The sequence below is a fragment of the Podarcis erhardii genome (assembly GCF_964252035.2).
Source record: "Podarcis erhardii genome assembly, chromosome: 2".
Lineage (NCBI taxonomy): Eukaryota > Metazoa > Chordata > Lepidosauria > Squamata > Lacertidae > Podarcis > Podarcis erhardii.
This window is the reverse complement of record NC_138498.1, coordinates 127358478-127377528: the sequence shown is the minus strand read 5'-3', so window position 1 is coordinate 127377528 and position 19051 is coordinate 127358478. Positions and strand designations below refer to the sequence as shown.

Below are 19051 nucleotides of genomic sequence, written 5' to 3'. Positions count from 1 at the left end.
ACCCTATCAGTGCTTGGAATGTGGAAAGAGCTTCTGTCAAAGGGTGACACTCACTTCCCATCAACGAATACATACAGGGGAGAAACCCTATCAGTGCTTGGAATGTGGAAAGAGCTTTCGTCAGAGTGGTTATCTCAATTCCCATCAAAGAATCCATACAAGAGAGAATATGTCTTAGTGTTTGGAATGTGGGAAAAGATTCATTCATTGCCCACCAAATAATTTATACGGGGTTGAAAATTGGGTCCCTCTCAAAGAGGGCTGCAGACAACCGACAGATTACAACTGGGGAATATTTCACACAGGAAACCACATCAGCTTGCATGGACTTTTGTCGTATATGGATTTATAAAAGTGAAGGTGAATCTTTGATCTTAGGGCCCAGGGGGAGCAAGCTTGGATTGTAGAGGAACTGAACAAGTATTAACTGTGAAATCTATCGCACAGTGTGGTCTCTTATGGAAGGTTCTTCAGTTTGGGAAAATATCAGTTCATTAAAATACATTACATGTGTCTTAATTTTAACTAAACAAAGGAAAGCTGGAAGACAGCCCAGAGTCCTGGAAGGTAAGACAGTGGAATGAAATAGGGCCTTCTGAGGAGGGACTGCACCAAAAACAATTGAGGGACAACAACAAGAAGAGCACAATTTTCATCATGCATGTTTTTTTACATATAGATCTGTTAAATATGATGAAAGTTGCATGCCAGTGGCTGTCAAGATAAGATAAAGGATTAAGATCGGGATGATATTGGGAATAAATAAAAGAGAGAAAAGTAGGAACAAGAACCCCCCCCCCAAAAAAATAATCTCATCAGTCATTGACTTTTGTCTTTTTGGTTTCTCTGTTATTCTGTCTCTCACAGCTACAATAAACCTACCATTAATATTGTGGACTAGGCATTTCTTTGTCAGAGGGCAAAAAAACAAAACAAAACAAATTTAGCAGGGGATCAAATACTTTCCCCCCTCACTCTGTTTGTTTACACACACCCACACACACACACACACACACACCCTGGCTCTCGTTTGGAGGAGGAGTGAGAGACGGAGGCTCTTTACTTCTAGAATGGCATTTCCAGGACTTCCGGGTTAGCGCGAACGGCTAATGGCGGATTCCCCCCGAGCTCCGGAGGGAATCGGCTCTACTGAGGACGGGTCTTGCCGTGCCGGCGACACGGGGACCCTCAGAAACCGCAGGCGTGGAAGCCTGCGGACTTGGTGACTCGGTGGGCACCTTAAGCGCCCTCCCCGACCCACGAAGAGCCTTTTTAAAGGCTGCGGAGAGGGTACGGAGAGTGGCGTGGTGCTGAGAGTAGACCGCTACCTCAGTGGAGTGAAGCCGCAAGCCATGGCCGGAAAGCGCTGACTTTCTTCCCAAAATTCGGACTGGATAACAAAGGACCCGTGAGTAGTGGAATTTGGACTTTAAAAATTTTATCCTGTGAATTCGGCACGATCGGGGGATGTGTTAAAGGGAAGTCCGCACCCCCTCTACTTATAGACGATTCAAAGCAAGGAACGGAGAATTAAGGCGGAATGAATACTGTTTTGATGATTTAAAAGTTTTTCACAAATTTGATAGAAGAAGATTTTGTGCTGGAGAGAAAGGGAATTTTGGAACTTTGTGTGTAATCCCCCCCAAAAACCCGGGAGCGTCCTATTTGGGTGCCGGAGGAAGAAGTGAAAGGAGTTTGACAGCTGTCAAAGAAGCTGTCAAACGGGCGGACAAAGTAAAGAATTTTGTTATTTAACAACTTTTGGAATTAAAGCTGATACATTTGGACTGAGGCGATTGGAAACAAAGTATTGATAATAACAAAGTAACAGATTATTGGAAAAGGACTACTAAATAACTGAAAGCCCCCTAGGGGGAATTAGTGACATTACAATGGCTGCAGAGGGAAAATTACTGGCGGAGATAGAAAAAATGTTCTTTCTCATGGGAATCCTGCAGGAGCAGAGTATGGCTCTGAGTAAAGTCTTTATGACCTTGAATTCTGAAACAAACAACTCTGCTGAATGCACAAAGGAGACGCATGATAAAAACTCTGCAGCTGAGCAGGAAGAGATGCCTTTGGAATTGACAGAGAAGAAAGAAGGAGTTCAGACACTACAAGTGGAAAATATCAACCAGGAATCTGCATTGTTAGAGTATGAGCAAGAAGACCTTTGGATTATAAACCTGCGAAAGATGAGAAAGAAGAAGAGAGAAGTCCCTGGAGTACTTGGAATATTAAAACTAAAAAGAATAAAGCAACATGATTGGGACTTTCCTCTCGAGTATGGAAAACTAGAGGGTCTTTCGCAGCAAACACTCTTTAACATTCTGGATGAAAGAAAATATGATGTGACTCTGACTGAACTCCTTCGGGGTCTTAGGACCAACAAAGAGGATTACCAACATAATTGGCAGAGAAGGACTGACAGAGAATTAGACGCCTCGGACGTGAGGAATCCGGGCTAAGAACTATTTTTTGTTTGTTTTTTTGGACATTTGTCTGGGAAGGGACAGAAACCGGGGCGGGGGGGGGGAGAGAATAGAACTATAAAATGTTACGTTTTGTTTTACTTGGTCAATGTGACCTATAATTAATATAATAAAGGGAAAATTTGTGGAGGGGAAGTTAGATCGACCTTAAAAAAAAAGAAATTAATGATTATAAGAGAATTGGATAAGTTGAATATAGATTAACAAAAAGAATTTAATTTTTAAAAACAATATGAATATCTTTAAGAGGTTAGGTAAGAACTTGCTGAATTAATTTTGGAACTGGGATGTAAGAGGAGGGGGTGGGGGGAAGTCAATGAAAGTGGGTAAAGAAAATTAGGGTATGTAATTGTATTTGTGTGTTTGTGTGTTCTTGTCTTTGTGTGTGTGTTTGTTGTTATAAAATGTAAAAACCCAATAAAAATTATTTAAAAAAAAAAAAAATAGAATGGCATTTCCACGGCACCTCCTTTCCTCCCAGGAGCTCCTCCTTCCACAACCCTGCCAGGCTGGCCGCTTGCCTTTCACCCCCTTTCCAGCACTGCGTGGTTTAGTGTGGCAGCACCTGCCCTTTGGAACTCCCCGCCTCTTGCAATAAAGTGTGTGCCTTTGCTAGACTCTTTTCAGGCAGCGGCTAAAAGCATTCTTGTTTAGGCAAGCATAGCCAGATGCTTAGGACGCTGAAGTAATTTTAATGTCTTTTAATATTTTAGCTTTTCTGTGTTTTAAAGTAGGCTTGTTATTTTTTATTGATTTTACTGCTGTGGTGTTGTTGTTGTTTTTCTATTGGTAAACAACTTTGCAGGTTGTTTAAAATAAATTTTAAGAAATAAATAAACAATAAATAAAATAGCACAAGCCAAAACACAATGCATCCTGTAGATTTAAGTAACTGTCCACAGTGGCCTACTTGTGATCGGAGGCCCAGAATCCACAATCCTTTGTAAGAAAATATGAAATAAAGTCAAAACATTTTTGCAGGCAAAAAAATAGAGGTCAATATTGGGGAGGTGACAAAAACTTTTCCACACCAGGTACCCCCTGACCTTGTTATGCCACTACCCGGGGTGCAGGGAGGGGGCATGGGGGTCCCTGTTCAGATCATGCCTGATGGGGGGAGACCCCCAAGTCAGGCGGAGAGGGTCCTCCTTTGTCCTCTCTGCCAAGCCAGGGAGGGGCCAGTTTGCAGGTCTATCTATCTATCATCTACCTATCTACCTACCTATCTATCATCTACCTACCTACCTAGATATATATACACACCCCTGGCTCTCGTTTGGAGGAGGAGAGAGACGGAGGCACCTTACTGGCAGAATGGCATTTCCCTCGCCCCTCCTTTCCTCCCAGGAGCTCCTCCTTCCACAACAACCCTGCCAGGCTGGCCACTTGCATGTTGCCCCCTTCCCAGGCTACAGGAGGACTGCAGCTGTTCTTCCTTGGGATCCAGATGCTGCCTTCCTTTTTGGGGAGGGGCTTTGAGTCAAGAAAATAAACCCCCTTCAGATGGAGGGAAAAGTCACCTTTGTGAACAGAGGATGTAGACAGATGAGAAGGTTTGAGATATACAGACTCAGCCTACATATTTGTATCATTTATTATTCCTATGTTCCCTGTTTTATAAAGCTAATAAAAGTTATACAAAAAGAAGAGAAAAAGGCAACACACGGAGGCCCCATCTGAGTTCACACTGCACAGCAGGATCAGGTTCCTTTAAGGAGTCCAGTGCTGCGCGATGGATCAGTGAGTTGTCAGACATTGGCAGGGCATTCAGATCACAGAACTGGTTTTAGACATTTTGAGCTGCCAACACATCGCGGTGGCCGGGGAGTTGTGATCTATTCCTAGCTCAAATTGCCTGCAGAGGACAAAGGCGCAGGCAGGCAGGTGGGGGAGCCCAAAAAGGTGCTCCCCTTCTCCATCTCCATCCGCCTGCCTGCCTCCCCCCACCCCCAAGCTGAGGAAGCCCCAATTCCTCTCTGGCTCCATCCATCCACGTCCCCATCTCCCCTCCCCTGGGACTCACCAGATCTCTCGGAGGTCCCTGGGAGGGAGCGCTCAGAGGTTGTGGGGAGGGATGCAGGAGACAGCCTGACCAGGTCAACCGTCCATCTTCCCCCTTCCATCCTTGCTAGCTTTGTAGGATCCGTCTCTTTCATCCTTCCTGAGGAGTCGAGGAGCCAAAAGAAGCTGCAGGGTCCTGGGAGAGAGGAAGAAGCAAAGGGAGCCTCAGAGGCCCTGCAGGGATTCTCCTGCCCTAGATATTCTCCTGCCCCTGGAGAAGCACAAATGGGGCAGCCCATTCCCAACAGAAGCCCCATTTCTAAACCTCTCCAGTGGTTTCAATTTCCCCTGTTTGCTCCTCACCCCACTTCATAAGGCTGGCAGGGTCTGTCCAGTAGTGACCTCAAGGTAGAACCCCTTGAACTCAGTGGGGCCTATGGACAGAACTTGGTGCCAAAACCAGTCGCCTTCCTCTCCCTGAGCCTGAAAACTGCAACATCAGAGCATGGGCAGAAAACAGACGAGTAGCTATTACATGTAAGTGGCCCCATGCTTGGTGCTTTCTATGGAGTGTCCTGTTGACGTTTTTTGAGCTCTCTCATCGCAAGCCAGGCAGGTGTTGTGGCCATATTTGCCTCTTGCATGGGGACCAAATCTTTGGGGAAGCTTTTCATCTCCAATTGGTAGGAAAGAGGGTTCATTAACCTGCTGGTGGGAGGAGGTGGCTTTTCAGCCCATAAATTCAACTCACGCTGGAATATCTGGTGGGCTGGATCTACAGCACAAAGGGTCAGGTTCTACTTGCATGAGCCCTTGTGTTCCTTCTTCAAACTCATTAGGCAGGAACGTCAGAGGTCAAATCTGGAGAATATTTCATTCTGGGCGTCTTGTGGCAGAGCACAGAAGACATGCAATCAATTCTTTTCAGTTCTGTCAAGTAGGTCCTTCCCTAGATTTCTCAAGTGCAAGGACCCAGGGCTGTCTGAGTTAGGGGGTTCCTTGGGGTCCAGGTCAGCTGTCTAGTCAGGATTGTCACCTGCAGAGTATATGTCAACTAAAGCAGGAAAGTCTGCCTTGGATCGAGGACTTTTTGGAGGTGTTGCTGAATGTGGAAGCAGAGGAGCTGGTGATGCCACATTTTGGAATAATCTTGAGACTAATACACCACTCCTCCATAGATATTCTCTGTGCTTATACACTATATTCACAAACTTTACACTCCTCTTGTGAGAAGATACCTAAAGGATTAGGGTAGCTTGAGAGAAGTAGCTTATTTTGAGACAGCACCCATTTCCAATTCTTGTTTATCAAAACCCTCTTCCTAGTTGGTTTGGTTTTGGCTTCTGACAGGACAGCAGTGCATTTGATAATCTTCCATATTGTTTCATATTGATATAAGGATCTGGTGTGCAGATTCCAGTACAGTGGTACCTCGGGTTACATACGCTTCAGTTACATACGCTTCAGCTTACAGACTCTGCTAACCTAGAAATAGTACCTCAGGTTAAGAACTTTGCTTCAGAATGAGAACAGAAATCGTGCTCTGGTGGTGCGGCGGCAGCAGCGGGAGGCCCCATTAGCTAAAGTGGCGCTTCAGGTTAAGAACAGTTTCAGGTTAAGAACGGACATCTGAGAACGAATTAGTGTTCTGTCTGGACCCAGAGCATGAGCTACTCTTAAGTAAGTTAAAAAGTATTTTCAAGTCAACTTTTTATTATTGCACTATTTTTAAATTTTTTAACATTTTTGCTCTTCTTTGTACTTTTAGACCTCCTTCTGCCATGTGGACGAATCAAACCTCCCTTATTGATCTATTTTTAATGGTAGGGAAAGAGATATTCTTGTATTATCTGGTGCCACAGACTCTGCTTGATTTTATTCAGAAGGTTTTACAAGTACCTATCAGGATGGTAAGAATTTTATTACATTCAGCCAAAAAGGATTTTAAGTGTTCCATGTAATCTGTTAGTACTACAAGCCACCCAATGACTGATAGTCCCTCTTTGGTCCCAAAAGTTTGGGAGTTGCAGTCTTTTATACTTGCTTTAATTTTGAATTTTTCTTTCAGATTAGTTCCTCTACCTGTTTAGCCTGAATTTGGCCTAGAGTCGCTTGAGCTCCTGGTCTCCGTGCCAGAGATGACTTAGCAGTTGAGCTGCCTGGGCCCTGTTACGGAAGGGGGGGGGGCATGTCTTCTTCACCTTCTTCTTCGCTACAATATATCAATTTATTTCCAATTGTCAAAAGGGACTGAAATCTATAAAATTCATAGAAAATCAGCGTGCCAGTTTGCTCAATTACTCTAGGACTCCATCACATCTCCCCTGTCCAGCATAATCCCTCAAGCAAAGTGTCAAGACCCTAATCCTTTCAAATTGCTCTGATCAGCCTTTCCTCCAGACAATGTCAGGTGGCAGACTATGCATATTTGAGACCATTGTTTTTTCATCCCCAGGAAGTGTTTATCTGTGCATATCTCCAGCTCTGCATATTCCCCCCTCCCTCCTCCATATGTTAATCTGTGTAACCCCCCCACCTTCCTGAAGTGCTGATCTGTGTAACCCCTCCACCTTCCTGAAGTGCTGATCTGTGTAACCCCCCACCTTCCTGAAGTGCTGATCTGTGTAACCCCACCTTTCTGTGATGTATTCATGACGTGTTTTGCACTGTATTCTGGGACATGGAGGGAGTTTCAAAAACTCATGTCACCCCTTTCTCACTGTTCAATCTCGCCTTGAACCTGTTGCGCAATAAACTTGGATCTTCTGCAGTTTGCTCCTGTCTCCGGCTGAGCTCATTTTCCTCCGCAGGGACCCACGGACTTAGTCCGATGAGCTGGGTGGCAGAGTAGCCTCGCACCCAGATTTTTGCCGTAACAGTTGGCGCCCAACGTGGGGCATGCGGTTCTCCCGCGTTGCTGACCGGGGGCCCCGAAATCTTCAGCCGGCACCAGGCCATTTTGCCTGGGAAGATCCTTTGGACCCCCGGCCATCTTCCGGGCGGTAATCGAAAGCCCCAGGAGTTCAGCCGGGGAGCAAAGAGGGATCCAGCCGGCTTATCATCATAGAAGACACGTGAGTATAAGGAAAAGGAAAAATCCAGTGCACTGGTGGGAAAGGGGTGGAAATCTCCTGGCAACTGAATTCTCTGCCCTCCTCTCTATCGCTCCTTCTCGCCTGTCTCTTGGTCCAATTGGTGAGAGAGACCGTGGACTGCTGCTCAACCCGAAAGGGGGGTTCTGAGCTCTATCTCTTTCTCTAAAAACCCTCCAGCCAGCCGCACCAATTGGGAGTCCGAAAGTAAGACGGAGAGACCCGACTTGAAAGATAGCCGACTCTCCGCAACGGGTATCCCAGTTGAAAGCAAGGGGTTGGAGTTCTTTTTCCGAACTTCCCGAGCGTCCTTCCTAGGGGGCAGGAAGTGGTCTTGCTTTCTATCCAATCCCAGCCGCACTGGTCGGTGCCACGTAACACGTGTATCGTGCGTGAGCCCGCTTCCAAAAGCAAGGGGGATTTTCGGTTCGAAACTCTATCCAGGGATCACCCGATCTGGCACCGCACGGCGCGGGCGTTCAGTAGGGCCCCTTTTCCTGAGATTGACGATAGGTAGGAGGTTGCCAGGAGGGATAGCCCATGAGGAATTGGGCGGGATCGGCAGAGTGGAAAAGGACCCCAGGTTATTGACTAAGGAAATAGGAAGGAATACCGGATAGCTAGAGCTCTTTAAAAACCCTCTAAGGAAGTTGCCAAGCGACTAAAGACCCCTCTTTACTATAAATCCCGTATTAAGTATATCAATCTCCTAGATATACCAATCCTTACCACCCTTTCTCTTCCCTCTTTCTGTCTAGACACGCGTAAAACATAAAATGGGTACCCAGGCTTCCACACGCGAGCGGGCTCACTCTGGGAAGAAGGCTTCTAGAAAGCCATCTCAGTCTCAGAAGGACCCTGACTCTCCTCTCCAATTTGTCATCACGTATTGGAAGACGATTCCTGGCCACAAATTATTATCGAAGCAAAATTAGAGAACCTCTGTTCTGAAATCTGGCCTGCCAGCACCGCCTCCGCCAAGCCCGAATTGCGTTGGCCGGCTGGTTAACTGGTGGTGTTTGAAGAGGCAAGGAGGCTCTTAAAACCATGTGGGACCTTCCTACTAATTTCACTTAATGAAGCTAAAGGAAGCAGCCCAACTCCTTGCAATAACCAACTAAAGGACGAGAGTATATATGTTTACATGTTGTCTGTTATGTGTGTTGTGTGTTAATATGTGTGTTTACATGTTGTCTGTTATGTGTGTTGTCTGTTCCTTCTGTCTCTGACAGACTGCCTTTCTTAAGCGCGCATAGTTTAAACTGCAAGCTTGCTTCAAAATTTTAAATTTAAGGAAGCTATGCTGGACCTTATCAGTCCTAAATAAGACAAAATGAGAATGAAGGGTGCAAATGTTTACCCCACCTCTTGCTTTGCCGCAACTTTTCAGATCGTGAGTCTACAGTCTATTTTGGAATGTGAATGTTTCTAATGTGGATTAGATGTTTCTGCTGCAAAAGTGTAGGTGAGCACAACTGCTCTCTCAAGCTAAAATGCAGTGTATTTATTTCATGAAGCACATGCCTATGAAAGTATGGTCTTCCTTCTAAGAAAATATCTGAGTCCAGTTTTAACTTTGATTTGGTTGGACAGAAGAGTTATTGTAAGGCTCCTGATATCAGGCCTCTTTTCTTAGAAAATGCCCCCCCCCTTGTTTCATTCTGTCTCTTTCAGGTTTTTTTTTTTTCTTCTCTTCTTCTGTGCCAGGTAAATTTACTTCCGAGTAAGCTTCCTTTAAAGGAAACTGCAAAAGGGGGGGCATAGATTAGGCTTACTATTCCTCTGCAAATTCAGGAAAAATTGTCACTTTTGTATTCCCTTTAAATCAAATCTATGGCTGTTTTAACTATGCTTTATAAGAGATCCTCTCCCTATCTTAAGAAAATGTTCACTTCAATCTTTCTTTAAAGATCATTTGTCTAGGAACTTGCACTCTAAGGAACTTGCACGTCTAAGGAAGTAAACTCAAACTAATCTCAAGATCTGCTAAAGGGTTCTGTATAAAGTTGGGAATTTTTATTTTCCTCTTCCTTAGTACATGATAGGAGCACTGATTGTGCTCTCTTCCCCAGTAGTGCCTGTGTACATAAGTATGTGTGTGTAGTACAAATCTTGCTGTGAAATCTTGCTGTGAACCCTTTATTTTGGAGGGTTGGACTAGATGACCCCTGGGTCCCTTTCAACTCTCCCAATTTGTGGCTGTGTGGAAGGACATGTGTCCGCAAGCATTGCAGGGTAATTCTTAAATTCTGGTGTGGTGATGGAGTTGAAATTCAGCCTAGCTTTGCTCTTTAGTTTTAAAAAGGTGAGAGGTGAAGCTGTGATGTTTTGAAGCACAACTGGTAATATCAAGCATTTGAGTGATTACAGTGTTTATCATTTTGTCCACTATTTAAAATCAGACAAATACATATGGGCCTTGACCAATCCTGTAAATAAAGGGGCAGGAAAATTTTTGTCTGCAAATGGTAAGGCCAAAAAACTTAGAATGTTAAAAAAAAAATTTAAAAAATCCTATGAATTCTGACTCTCTGGCCATTTTTTCCCATATATAAGGGCGCGGCATTGTTCCACGAATGGCCAGAGGGATATTAGCCCTTTCCTGTACATAAAGGAAGCAGTCGCTTTGCTTGGGCTGAAATTGCTAGCTTTTGTTGGTGAATACTTCAATTGCTGAGTTTCTCTCTTTTGTTTTAAATCTAACCCTCTTTTAAAATCTACTTACCCTTCCCTTATTCAAATTCTAATTTTGCCAAAAGATGCAACATTTCAATAGTATAAAAGGTTTGCTGAGACATGAACTCCACACATGCACAGAGACTAGATCAGAAAAAAAAGGATAGGAAAAGAAATGAGAGAGAGAGAGAGGAAGGAGGGGGAACTGTGGGGGGGGGAGGTTTATGTAAAAACTTGGAACCATTGAGAGAAATCACCCTTAATGTGTCCCAAGTTTGAAATCTTAACATGCCAAATTCTTTTCACAGGTAAATATCAAAGAATTCCACCTCTCAATGGGATTTAAATCACAGACTTTGTTTGTGTGCATTTTAGGAACAGCATTTCCTGACAGGCTTCTCACGTGAAATAATTTTCCCTTTTAACAGGATATGTGAACCCCGATAACAAAGTGTTTGTCCCTTTTTTCTCCCACAACAACTTTCTTTCTGTTCTGTGAAATCCCTGCTGTATTAGTGACTTCCATCTCTTCGTGGCTTTGACACTTTTTAAGTTACAAATAATCTGTTTTCATTTATTTAATCTGTTTTTCCATGATGTCTATGAAGCTAATCGAAGCACAACCAAACATTGTTTGTGGAATGGTATTTGTTTACCTTTTGCCTGAGCATTTCTTATTAATTCTGTCATTTTGGCTAGTTCAAGGTACTTGCACAACTTTAAATTGCCATTCATTTTTTCTTGGTATTAAGTCATTTCCCAGTATTTTGCTATTAACATTCTAGCCGATATGGTCACATCAAGAAACACTCTTTTATTTTCATTGTTACTTCAGATTTCTTAAAATTCTGTGTCTTAGCATTTATTTATTTTGGTTCCTCATAGGTCATTGTGTGTGTGTGTGTGTGTGTGTGTGTGTGTGTTTTATTATTATTTTAACTGTGTCTTTTAAGTCCACCCTGCCCTTACAGGATATCACTTCTACAAGTGTGTTATTACAGATCCAATGAAAGACTTCGCCACCACAACAGAAGACACCAAAGTTTCAAAGTGGTGTCTCTTTCAAAGGATATAGACTGCCGGGGGAGTGGGGCTGACAAAGGGGGGTGGAGTTGAATTACAAGGACATTTTCTGACTTTTGAACCTCAAGATACATATATAAAATATCCCAATTGTCTCAAGATATGCAACTGATATTTAATTAGTTTGTTTTGTATTATGTGTTATTACGTAGGAATGTTGAAATGTGTCTGACAGTGTGTCATTTCCACAAATGGGGGGGCTATTTTGTGGCTATTTTTGTGTGTAAGTGTTTTATGTCTAATGTCTTATTCCTTACACCCCAGTGGAGGATCCTCATACATTTTATACCTTTTAACAGATCAGGATATTATGTAGTCCAATGTTTAGACTTAGATAAATTTATTACCATATTTCGTTGTTTCACCTGGCACTCTGCCAACTTCCCTACCCATTTTAAAAAAAAATGTGCTAAAACCCACTTTACCAAGGAGAAGCTTCTAAGATACATGAAGGTGGATATGCTTTGGTTTAGCAGGAATGATCCCTTATACAGTTAAATTGACTTATTTCGACAAGTGCCCCTTTAAGAATGGTTTTCTTTTAACAGATTGGTTTGAAGAGTTGAGAACCATGGGGAAAGATAAATTCAAATTGGACTCAGTTTGAATTGGGCAAGTGTATCCAGGCTGCAATTAGCTTTTGGTCCTTAAAGTGCAAGTGAGCAACTTCCCATGACTGCAAGACCTGAGCCTACAGTAATAAAACCCCATAGGAAGCCAAGGCAAGGACATTTCCCTCAGGACGTGTCCAAACCTGTGGCAGCTGTGGTGAGTGCCAGGCAACATGGTTAATATGAAAGCCCTAAGTGGATTCACCAGGGATTGCCACTACTGTGAGACCACAGAAAAGCTACCTTGACACCTGAGAACACAAAAATGGCGGGGGACAAAGCAAACTGCATTTTTTTCAGTCAGTAGTGGACCTTCCTGCTAAATGTAAAGCATAGACCACTATTGAACAAAATACAACAGGTGTCCTTTTATGTGATATCCTATATCCAGCTATCTGCACTACTATACTTGCAAATGGCCTTAAGAGGCATGATTTGCAAGTCCCCTTCAGGTTTGCACAAACCCACACATCTAGTACGATAGATACAAAGTTATTATTTAGTGCATATCTATATAACATACACATACATTGTCTTGGTCCGTGTCGCTCCCTCCTTTGTTGCCCTGCTCAACCCACCTCCTTTTCCATTAGGGCCTATTCCTACTCACACGGCACCCCTACCTTCACCGAGATTTAGGGTGCGGAGAAAAGATTTGCAAGTTCTTACAGAACTTTAATGCAAATCTATCTCCGAATGGGGGACTGTTACGGAAGGGGGAGGGCATGTCTTCTTCACCTTCTTCTTCGCTACAATATATCAATTTATTTCCAATTGTCAAAAGGGACTAAAATCTATAAAATTCATAGAAAATCAGCGTGCCAGTTTGCTCAATTACTCTAGGACTCCATCACATCTCCCCTGTCCAGCATAATCCCTCAAGCAAAGTGTCAAGACCCTAATCCTTTCAAATTGCTCTGATCAGCCTTTCCTCCAGACAATGTCAGGTGGCAGACTATGCATATTTGAGACCATTGTTTTTTCATCCCCAGGAAGTGTTTATCTGTGCATATCTCCAGCTCTGCATATTCCCCCCTCCCTCCTCCATATGTTAATCTGTGTAACCCCCCCACCTTCCTGAAGTGCTGATCTGTGTAACCCCTCCACCTTCCTGAAGTGCTGATCTGTGTAACCCCACCTTTCTGTGATGTATTCATGACGTGTTTTGCACTGTATTCTGGGACATGGAGGGAGTTTCAAAAACTCATGTCACCCCTTTCTCACTGTTCAATCTCGCCTTGAACCTGTTGCGCAATAAACTTGGATCTTCTGCAGTTTGCTCCTGTCTCCGGCTGAGCTCATTTTCCTCCGCAGGGACTCACGGACTTAGTCCGATGAGCTGGGTGGCAGAGTAGCCTCGCACAGAGATTTTTGCCGTAACAGCCCCAAACCTCTTTCTGCTCATCCTTAGAGCTGCTGAGAGATCCTATAAGGTCAGTAATAGGATCTGGCTCCTGCTGTTTCTTAGCCACCTCCTCATTTTCCTTATTCACGTAAAAATGAGTAATTTCTGCTTGTGTTTTCTTCAGAGAAGCTCTCTTTGGAGGAGGGTCTGTGGCACTTGGGGAGAGAACATGCATTTTGTAACTACTCTGGGTCAACACTGTCTTTCCCTTAATTCCTCATCAAGTTTCCCGATACCAGAAATACCATATGCCTTATACCATTTTCTGAAATTCTGTGATCATCCTTGCTGTGATTTATTTAATGGAAACTGAGACTGGTTTTTGCAGGTGAAACGTTTTCCAAACACTCCCCCGGATGAAGTATCTCATGGGAACTGTGGGTGGAGCTGCGAAGGAAGCTTTCCTCCCGTTTCAAGCACTAATTTATTCCCCCGTTAGTTCTTTCATGTGAAGTGAGGCTCTCCTTCTGAACGAAGAGCTTTCCTTGATGGGAAGTGGACTGGGAGCTCTGACTTAAGTTCTCTCCACACTCTGAATATTTATATGGTTTCTCCATTGTGCGGATTTTTCTTGTTGTCTCCTTCCTTCTTCCTTTCCAATTCACCACCTACAACCTACAATCTACTGTTATATGGCAGTATTATTATGATTATGTTTAGGCTGAGGAAGAAATTGAGAAGCTCCCCTCCGGAGTTCGTAAAGGGTAGATATTCCTGGTGCCCTGAATCCTGCTCTTCCGCCAGGGAAGCGGGGCTGCGTCCAAAGCACTGAATGGTGAAAGTACTCAGGGAAGGGAGCAGAGAGCGAGGGAAGCATTAGGCCCCCATTTCTAGATAGGGGAACATCGGCCTGAAGGGGAGCAGCTGCATTTGGGCAAGCGGAGCTGGAGAAAAGCTGGGCCTGTCCTGCTGCGCTTCAGGCCCTGACAGCCTCCACGTCCAAGTGTAAGTTGACTTCGCCCCTCCATTCACCGAGCGAGGAGGGCCGTCCCGGAGTTGACGCTGCCCAGGAGGCCAGAAAGAGCAGAGGCCATGTTGGGTCAGGGCAACCGGTCCTTCTATGTTTGGAGCGGGAGGAAGGGCCGGCGGCCAAATTTTGTGCCTGTCTGTTATACACACATACATCTCTATAATAATAATAATAATAATAATAATAATAATAATAATAATAATAATAATAATAATAATTTATTATCTATACCCCGCCCATCTGGTTGGGCTTCCCCAGCCACTCTGGGCGGCTTCCAAAAAAATATTACAATACTGTAATACATCAAACATTAAAAACTTCCCTGAACTTCCCTTCAGATGTCTTCTAAAAGTCTGGTAGTTGTTGATCTCTTTGGCATCCACAGGGCGGGCGCCACTACCGAGAAGGCCCTCTGCCTGGTTCCCTGTAACTTGGCTTCTTGCAGCGAGGGGCGCTGGATCTCAGTGTCCGGGCAGAAGAATGGGGGTGGAGACGCTCCTTCAGATATACTGGACCGAGGCCGTTTAGGGCTCTATATCTATCTATCTATCTATCTATCTATCTATCTATCTATCTATCTATCTATCTATCATCTATCTATCTATCTCTATCATCTACCTACCTACCTACCTACCTAGATATATACACCCCCCTGGCTCTCGTTTGGAGGAGTGAGAGAGGGAGGCACTTTACTGGCAGAATGGCATTTCCCTGGCCCCTCCTTTCCTCCCAGGAGCTCCTCCTTCCACAACAACCCTGCCAGGCTGGCCTCTTGCATGTCGCCCCCTTTCCAGCAGGCGAAGCTGCAGGGACCACTCCTTTCCTGGCCCCCCCAAAATGGAGGAGGCCTTGGACCCTGGATGAACCTGAGAGGAGCCTGGAGGGGGGCAGGGAGGGGCCTCTCGCCCCTTCCCAGACTTTTCCGCCATCCATTTATTAAGATAAGATAAAATAAGATAATCTCTTACAGCCCGAGACCAGCTTATAAAACACACTTTGGGTTACAGTCTCAGAAGAAATACAAACCATTAAAACAATGTACAACAAGAAACTCCTGCAGGGAGTTGACCCAACCACTTCTGAACACTGTTTATGAAACTTGGGCCCCTCAGGGCTCTGGCAAAATGATCTCAAACCCAAAGAGTAGAAAATGGATTGACAGGTAACTGACAGACGGAGATGATCTCTAGAGATGCCCCCCTTGGTTGGGCCTGTGATGGACAGCAGAGCCAGGCCAGTCAGCGGACTGAGTCCCTCAGAAATTCCCCCCTGCGGGGGCTGGAGCCTCGCTCTGATTGGCTCCCAAGCCAGCTGGGGGCAGAGCCAGCCCTTTTGGCGGGAAAATGCAAGGCGGCTTTTCTGAGGGATGGTCTGAGGGGGGAGCTTGGAGGGGAAGGTGGGGAGGAGAGGAAGAGGAGTCAGGCGGGAGTTCAAGGGGAGAAGCTGGGGGAGGGGAGGGAGACCCCCAAGAAGGAGGGCTGAGGGGACCCCTGCGTGTGGGGGGCGGACTGAGAGGGGGGAGTGGAGGGAGACCCCCAAGAAGGAGGGCTGAGGGGACCCCTGGGTGTGGGGGGAGGACTGAGAGGGGGGAGTGGAGGGAGACCCCCAAGAAGGAGGGCTGAGGGGACCCCTGCGTGTGGGGGGCGGACTGAGAGGGGGGAGTGGAGGGAGACCCCCAAGAAGGAGGGCTGAGGGGACCCCTGGGTGTGGGGGGCGGACTGAGAGGGGGGAGCGGAGGGAGACCCCCAAGAAGGAGGGCTGAGGGGACCCCTGGGTGTGGGGGGCGGACTGAGGGGGGGGCGGAGGGAGACCCCCAAGAAGGAGGGCTGAGGGGACTCCTGGGTGTGGGGGGCGGACTGAGAGGGGGGAGCGGAGGGAGACCCCCAAGAAGGAGGGCTGAGGGAACCCCTGGGTGTGGGGGGCGGACTGAGGGGGGGCGGAGGGAGACCCCCAAGAAGGAGGGCTGAGGGGACCCCTGGGTGTGGGGGGCGGACTGAGAGGGGGGAGCGGAGGGAGAGCGGCCTGCTGGCTGCGCTCAGCTTGCGAAGGGTTAAATCGAGCAGAGCTGGAGTCCTAGAGAGGACAGGAAGTAGAGACAGCAGGGGGCGGGTCCTCCAGAGCAGAGTCCCCTCCCTCCGCGCCCCTTCCGGCCTCTCTTGTCTGTCTCCTCCCCGTGCTGCCTCGGTTTCCCTCCTGAGAAGAGTCCGGGGAGTCTCCTCTCTCTCTCTCTCTCTCTCCCCTTGGGGTGCCTGGGGGAGAAGGGGGTCCCAGGGCTGCAGGGGGAGACCCCCAAGTCTGGGAGCAGAGGGTCCTGCTGCCCCCTGGAAATGGGGGAGCCCCTGCCAGAGCCCCACGGGAAGCCTCTCTGGGGGGCTGCAGGGGAGAGAGAGGCTGAGCTGGCTGCCCTCCATGAGGCAGTGCAGGGGGGAGGGGGCTGGGGGGGGCAGGTCGGCAAAGCTTCCTCTCTCGGACTCCTGGAGGGGTGCCCTGTCTCCGGGGACCAAGGAGCAGGCAAGCAGAGCCATGGGGTGCTTCCTAGTTTGGGGGCTGCTCACCCCCCTTGCTGGACAAAGACTGGACCCCCTCCCTGAGGGCGTCAAGGAAAGACCCCTCTGAAGAGCAGACCAGACCCCGCTCCATCAAGCCTTCCTGCCTTGCAGGGGGTGGGACTAGATGACCCTTCTTCTGACCCCCCTCTCCCTTCTCTTGCTGACTCCCCTCCTAGAGTCTGGGCCCCCATGGAGCCTCTCCCCTTCACCCCCTCCCTGGCTCCAAGACCTCCCTGCTGGTCCCCTCTGGGATTAGGGGATTAGGCTTTCCCACAAGACATTTCCAGAAGCAGCATAGATCTGTCACAGAAAAGGTGTGGTCTCAGGTAGACCCTGAGCTCCAGGCTTGGCCCCGTCCATCAAATATAGTCTTCCATCACATTGCAAAGGAAAGCATGGACAGTTCAAATACATCCCTTGGTCTTGTCTGGGCTTGGTCCCACTCTAGAGTGGGTAGGGATTGTGATTGAGACGGTTATCTGTTTGCCACTCTTGGGGCAGGATCTCACCGGTCATGACTCCTTGGGAAGTCCCTGTACATCTCTGGATTATGGTGGGCTCACTCACCCCTCCCATTATGCCTCACTTCCCTGGGTCCGAAATGCCATTGGAACAGAGAAGATTGAAACAACTATGTGACTTCTTGTGAATTCCTAAAGTTTAACAATATGTAGCTGCTTCAAAGTGTGGATCCAAGGGTATGTGGCAGAATAGTAATGGGGAACCCCCGTCTCCCTTGCGGTTAGTCTGGATAAGCTGTGGCCTCCTTGGGGCAGAGTCCTTGTCACAATGGAGGAGGGGGGGAGGAAGGGGAGCCCCTAAGTGCAGGGGCAAAAGCGGAAAAGTGCAGGAATGGAGAGGGAGGGGGTCCCTCGGCTTGCAAAGGGTTAAAAGGAGCAGAACTGGATTCCTAGAGAGAACAGGGAGTGAAGGTCCTCCATGGCTAAATTCCCCCCTCCCTTCCTGCTTTCTTCTCTCTCTTTTGCAAAAGCCCCTCCTGGACTCTGGTGAGTCTCCTCACTCCTCCCCCTGAGGGTGCAATGGGGCGAAGGGGGTCCCAGGGGTGCAGGGAGGGGGCATGGGGGTCCCTGTTCAGATCATGCCTGGTGGGGGAGACCCCCAAGTCTGGGAGCAGAGGGTCCTCCCTTGTCCTTTCTGCCAAGCCAGGGAGGGGGCCAGTTCGCAGGAGATCTGCAGCCTTTGGGATCCAGGCGCTGCTTCCTTTTGGGGGGAGGGGGCTTTGGGTCAAGGAAAAGTGGGGAGGCAAAGAAACCCCCTTCAGAGGGAGGGATAAGTCACTTTTGTGAGCAGAGGCTGCAGCCAGAATGGAACATTTGCACGTGGGGGGAATACAGGGAGAAGAAAAGCCCGTCTGCATCTTCACAACCGGACCACTTCCTGTGTCCCAGATGCAACAACACATGTCTCTCCCCTATTCAGGCTAAGCAAGTAGGCGAACTAATGTGAAAGCAAATTTCAGGTGTGTCCTCAGGAAATGCTAAAGCAAGGATAAAAGACTCCTTCTCCCAATATTCTGGGACAAATGAGGAGGGATTATCCGTCAGCGGGTGGCTTGTGCTACTAACAGAGGATGTGGAAAACATTTTTCTGACTGTAATAAAATTATTATCATCCTGACAGATCCTTGTAAAACCTTCTGGGGGAAATCTAACAGAGGGTCTTTAGGTTTTGATAAGCAAGAAATGGAAATTGGTGCAATCTCAAAAGAGGCTAGTTCTATCAAGGTACCCTAAGACTTTGGGAATCTTGTCACAAGCGTAAAGCTCCCCTCTGGAGTTTTTACAGGGTCTACATGCCTGGTGTTCTTAAGAGCACAACAGATTTAGCACATGCGCAGGATCTATACTTTGACGGCTTCCATGCCACTGTGGGGGCCACATTTTGAGACTGGAGACTTGCAAAGATGGTGTATTAGCACAGGGAATATCGAAGGGGGAGGGCTGCGTTTCAAAAATCTGGCATCGCCAGATCCTCCTCTGCAACCTCTTGGTCCCCAACCTCTTGGTCCTCTGCAACCTCTTGGTCCCCATGCAACCCCAGACAGAGGCAAATATGGCCACGTCTGCCTGGTTTGCGATGAGGGAGCTCAAAGAGCGTCAGCAGGGCTCTCCATAGAAAGCGCCTAGCATGGGACTTCCGGTCGGCGCCAGC

General features: G+C 47.0%; 1 protein-coding gene across 8 annotated transcripts in view; it reads left to right on the top strand.

The window, feature by feature from the left end:
* Positions 1 to 19051, top strand: part of LOC309334671 (uncharacterized protein) — a 140479-nt gene that overhangs the window by 11842 nt on the left and 109586 nt on the right. For 5 of the 8 annotated variants that reach the window (XR_014153227.1, XM_081849199.1, XM_081849205.1 and 2 more), the window contains exons 1-2: positions 16907 to 17171; positions 17224 to 17886. The exons of 1 other annotated variant lie outside the window; for it this stretch is intronic. Coding sequence is in view for 2 of the 7 variants with exons in the window: in XM_081849203.1 (XP_081705329.1) it covers positions 17580 to 17886 (307 nt within the window). In the remaining 5 variants the exon portion in view is untranslated. Of the gene's footprint in view, positions 1 to 15707; positions 15727 to 16906; positions 17172 to 17223; positions 17887 to 19051 lie in introns of those variants that run through there. 2 more of the 8 variants (XM_081849206.1, XM_081849210.1) reach the window with 2 other exon arrangements.